This window comes from Fringilla coelebs (genome assembly GCF_963513975.1).
Source record: "Fringilla coelebs genome assembly, chromosome: 1".
NCBI lineage: Eukaryota > Metazoa > Chordata > Aves > Passeriformes > Fringillidae > Fringilla > Fringilla coelebs.
In genome coordinates this window covers 29,619,716-29,623,357 of record NC_140028.1, presented here as the reverse complement: position 1 = coordinate 29,623,357, position 3,642 = coordinate 29,619,716, and the positions used below count along the sequence as shown (strand labels likewise).

The 3,642-nt window shown below is 39.4% G+C and overlaps 1 protein-coding gene across 1 annotated transcript; it reads right to left on the bottom strand.

The window, feature by feature from the left end:
• Nucleotides 1-3,395, bottom strand: LOC311159313 (fatty acid-binding protein, adipocyte). The gene is made up of 4 exons (XM_084215308.1): nt 3,243-3,395; nt 1,838-2,010; nt 1,514-1,615; nt 1-232 (listed from the first exon to the last, which is right to left on the bottom strand). The coding sequence occupies exons 1-4, from the start codon at nt 3,313-3,315 to the stop codon at nt 182-184; spliced, it is 399 nt and encodes a 132-aa protein (XP_084071434.1). The 5' UTR covers nt 3,316-3,395; the 3' UTR covers nt 1-181.
• Between the last annotated feature and the right edge of the window lie 247 nt (nt 3,396-3,642).

Genomic DNA, 3,642 nt, shown 5'->3' with positions numbered 1-3,642 from the left:
TGTAGAAAGCAGAACATTTTATTGAATAGGCACAACAAATTAGACTAAATGCGTGTAACTGCTTTGGGATCTATCTGAAAAAAGTACAGTTCTCTTTAAAACAGATTTGTGGGGCTTTTCTCCTTTGGTTAAGTTGTTTTACTCCAGCTTTAAGCATTAGTCCTGTGTGAAGGTGGCTTCTTCATGCTTTTTCATAAGTTCTTTTGCAGGAAACGTTATTCATGGTGCATTCCTGGAAATAAAAGATAATTCAATAAGCTTTTAACTCTTACTAAATGTTTGTTAGTCAGAAGACAGAGAATTGCTTATCTATTGGGAACCAATTCAAGAAAAAAATTGCATTTCTCTACCTCTAAAGGCAATTGCTAAAAGAGTGGAACTCAGTTTTGAGAGCTTCAGCAACAGAAGATTGAAAAACAAGCATGGGAGGGGAAGAATTTTCAAGAACTGCTCTACTGACCCCTGGGAGATTTTTAATCTTTTCTTATAAACCTCTGAAGAAGGCTCCTAGGACTTCTGTGGAGGCTGACTGGACCCTGGAGCTGGGCATTAACCTTTTTTTCCTTCACCTTTAGCAGCTGTGGTCGTCCTCACACACGTGAGCACAACACATGCACACACAGAGAGCTTTCAGACTTGCAGCTGCTAGTGTCAGCCTCTGCATGTTAGGCTCTGTCCTCATCTATTTTTCAGTTAGATCAAACTCTGTTTTGTTCACTCTTTCTTAATGAAGTTGTTATTAAAAACGATTTCTGTTTCTTCTCCTCTGGTCTCTATCCAAAGGAATTTAAATATTGAATTTATGGACATATTATTTTTCCTTAGGGGAGGGCAGAACTGTTCAGGAATTTTGTGTATGTGTATTGTTTTGCAGCATGTAGGAATCTCAGCTGTCTTTTATGAACATAGATTTAGTCCTGATTCTTCAAAGTGTGTTTTCTAAAACTGCAGAGCAGAGCTGGGAAGCCCCAGATTGTCAGTGGGCCTTACTGGCACCAAGTCAAGCACAATAGTTTCTGACCAGATAAAACCAGCCAACAGAGCTTGGACACATGTTTCCTTGCTCTACCATCATATTATTAACACAGTTGTTGGTGATGCATGGCAGGATTCCCCAGAAGGCTCTAAGCCTCTGCTGAGGATGAGCAGGAGTACTCTGCATCAGCACAGAGTGGACTTGTTTCATGTGGGCTTTGCTAATGCTTCCTCTATACTGTCCAAGACTTAGAGATTCTGAAATACACAAGTTTCCCTCATAGGGATGTTGGATTTTCTTCCTACACTTTCCCAACCATGTCTTGCTATGGAGAACAGGCACCTTTGTACCTTCCATAAGTTTAACAGCTTTCCAGTTTCAACCTACCCTCTAGACTCAACCAGAGAGACTTCTCACCAAGTGCACAGAGCCCTTACAGATGCTTTCCCTCCCTGTGTTTGAATCCAAAGTCATACATCAGCTAAACATGAATTCTGCACACTGAATTCAGTGATTAAGTAACAAAAATTAACTTACCACCACCAGGTTCCCATCCACCACTTTTCTCTTTATGATAGTCTCTTTTCCATCCCACTTCTGCACCTGGTTCAGCACACCATTCTCTAGGGTTATGACATTCTGCCAAAGTAAAGGAAACAAAAAGTGTGGCTGTTTCATCAGGGTGCTCTGGTCTCAGGAGGAGACTCCCCAAGTCCAAACAGCACTAAGCACAAAGCACCCTCAGCAGTCTTACCTGTGGAGGCAGCATTTCTGCACTGGATGTCAAAATCACAGCTCTGCCCTGCTGCTCCCACATCCCTTTTGAGAGATGTATTTGCAAAATGCCTTTTTGGGACTCACCTTTGTTTTTCTGTCATCTGCTGTGGTCTCATCAAACTCTTCACCCAGCTTGAAAGAGACCTCTGTATTTTTGAAGGTACTTTCTGTTTTGATGGTTATCACATCACCATTGATGCTGATAGTTACATTAGGCTTGGCCACACCAGCCATCTTTCTGGTAGCAAACCCCACACCTGTAAATAAGACAGGCCACCATGAATTTTTTATCTTTCCTCAATCTTTTTATCTTATACATTGGAAAAAAAAAAAAAACTCTCCTTGATTTTTCTCTGAGTGTTAATAATTCTATGTTGCAGAGATTATTTTGTAAAATCTTACTTGGTTCTGCTATAGACCAAGCTGGGTGGACTGTTGTAAGGAAATTCTCTGTCATTGTCAAAATAGTAAAAGTAATATTTTGAAGGCTAAGATTATATAAATGCCAGATATTTGCACATAGGCTTGTTCAGAATAACTTTTGTAGCTTGTACACTAACTTGTATGCTAATTGTATCTAAATGTACATAAACAGGAATATATGACAGTTTCTGAGCCACAAAAGCAACAACACAAACAAACGAGGGAAAAAACCCAAGCTTTTTATATTTACAAGTGGGTAGGTTGAATATAAGGAAATGATGAAGAAATAGCTGGCGATTGTTATGTCCTGAGTAAAATCTGGAGTAAAGATTAACAGTGCAAGTCTCACTCATTGAGAGCTGTCAGGATAAGCCACAGTAAGTATTTTACCCCTAAACTGCCAATAACCCCCCCAGCTTTTTAGCATGTAGTAATTGAATCAGTGCAAGTTACCTCCTGCTTCCTCCACACTAACAGAATGTTGAAACCTTTTAAATCCCAATTTTAATTCTAAGCTAGAAGTCTACACCTTTAGAGAAGTGTTAGACATCACATCTTGCAAGTATCTGCATGAATCCATGCAATTGTCTTTGTTAATATTCACTGGAGGCAGCTACAGAGTTTCATTCAATATAATAGCCATGGCAATTAACTGGAGTCCTAATCCAGCAGCATTTTAAAGCTGTTTAGGTGTGTTGCTCACAGACATAAAGAAACTTGCTGCTTTCTAGCATCACACCGATTTGCGTGTCAAAGAATAAAAGATAATTCACACAAAATAATCCAGTGATGTGCTTTACTTCCACTTATAAAACTACTAATAAGGCATGCACAGACTTGACTTACCTGAAATTATTCCCATCAGTTAAAGTTTTTCTGCTTTTTAGGATTTTAACACCACTTATTGATACAGATGAATTCTCCAGTTTAAGACTATCTGATCAAAATAGTGTATTAAACCCCCCTTGATAAACAGCACAGCCAGAAAAAGCAAGTAAAGAGTAAAGTTCAAAATTGGCATTCCTTCCCTGTTCCAGATACAAGAAGTTGAAATAACAATTCTCACCCAGTTCTTTCATATAGTCCTCAAAGTTTTCACTGGAAAGGAGCTTCCAGGTGCCCACAAAATGGTCACACATCTTGTCAGGTTAGAAAGATGCCTTCAGCAGGTTCAAGCAGAAATGCAGGACTGGAGAATATAATGAGCTCCAGGAGAAGAGCACTTATCTTTAAAAAGGAGCCGTGGCCACATGATGCTCTGGGATGACCAATGAAGAGTGAGTCCCACTGACCAGTGTTTTTCTTCTTCCCCTACCCCTCCTCTGCCAGTGGGTCATAGTGCTATTATTCATATGCCCTTACTAGCACAAAGATCACTGGCTTGTTTTTATTTAATTATTTTTGTTGTTGAAGAACACTCGACCTTAAAGGCAACCAATTAAATCAAATTACCTCTCAGAATAAAA

Bases quoted from the DNA above. Each gene is read 5' to 3' on its own strand.
- LOC311159313 (XM_084215308.1), bottom strand. From the start codon at position 3,315: ATGTGTGACCATTTTGTGGGCACCTGGAAGCTCCTTTCCAGTGAAAAC. The intron at 2,011-3,242 runs GTGAGAATTGTT...TCTTATTTACAG, and splicing joins GGACTATATGAAAGAACTGG to GTGTGGGGTTTGCTACCAGA. The intron at 1,616-1,837 runs GTGAGTCCCAAA...TTACTTTGGCAG, and splicing joins CAGATGACAGAAAAACAAAG to AATGTCATAACCCTAGAGAA.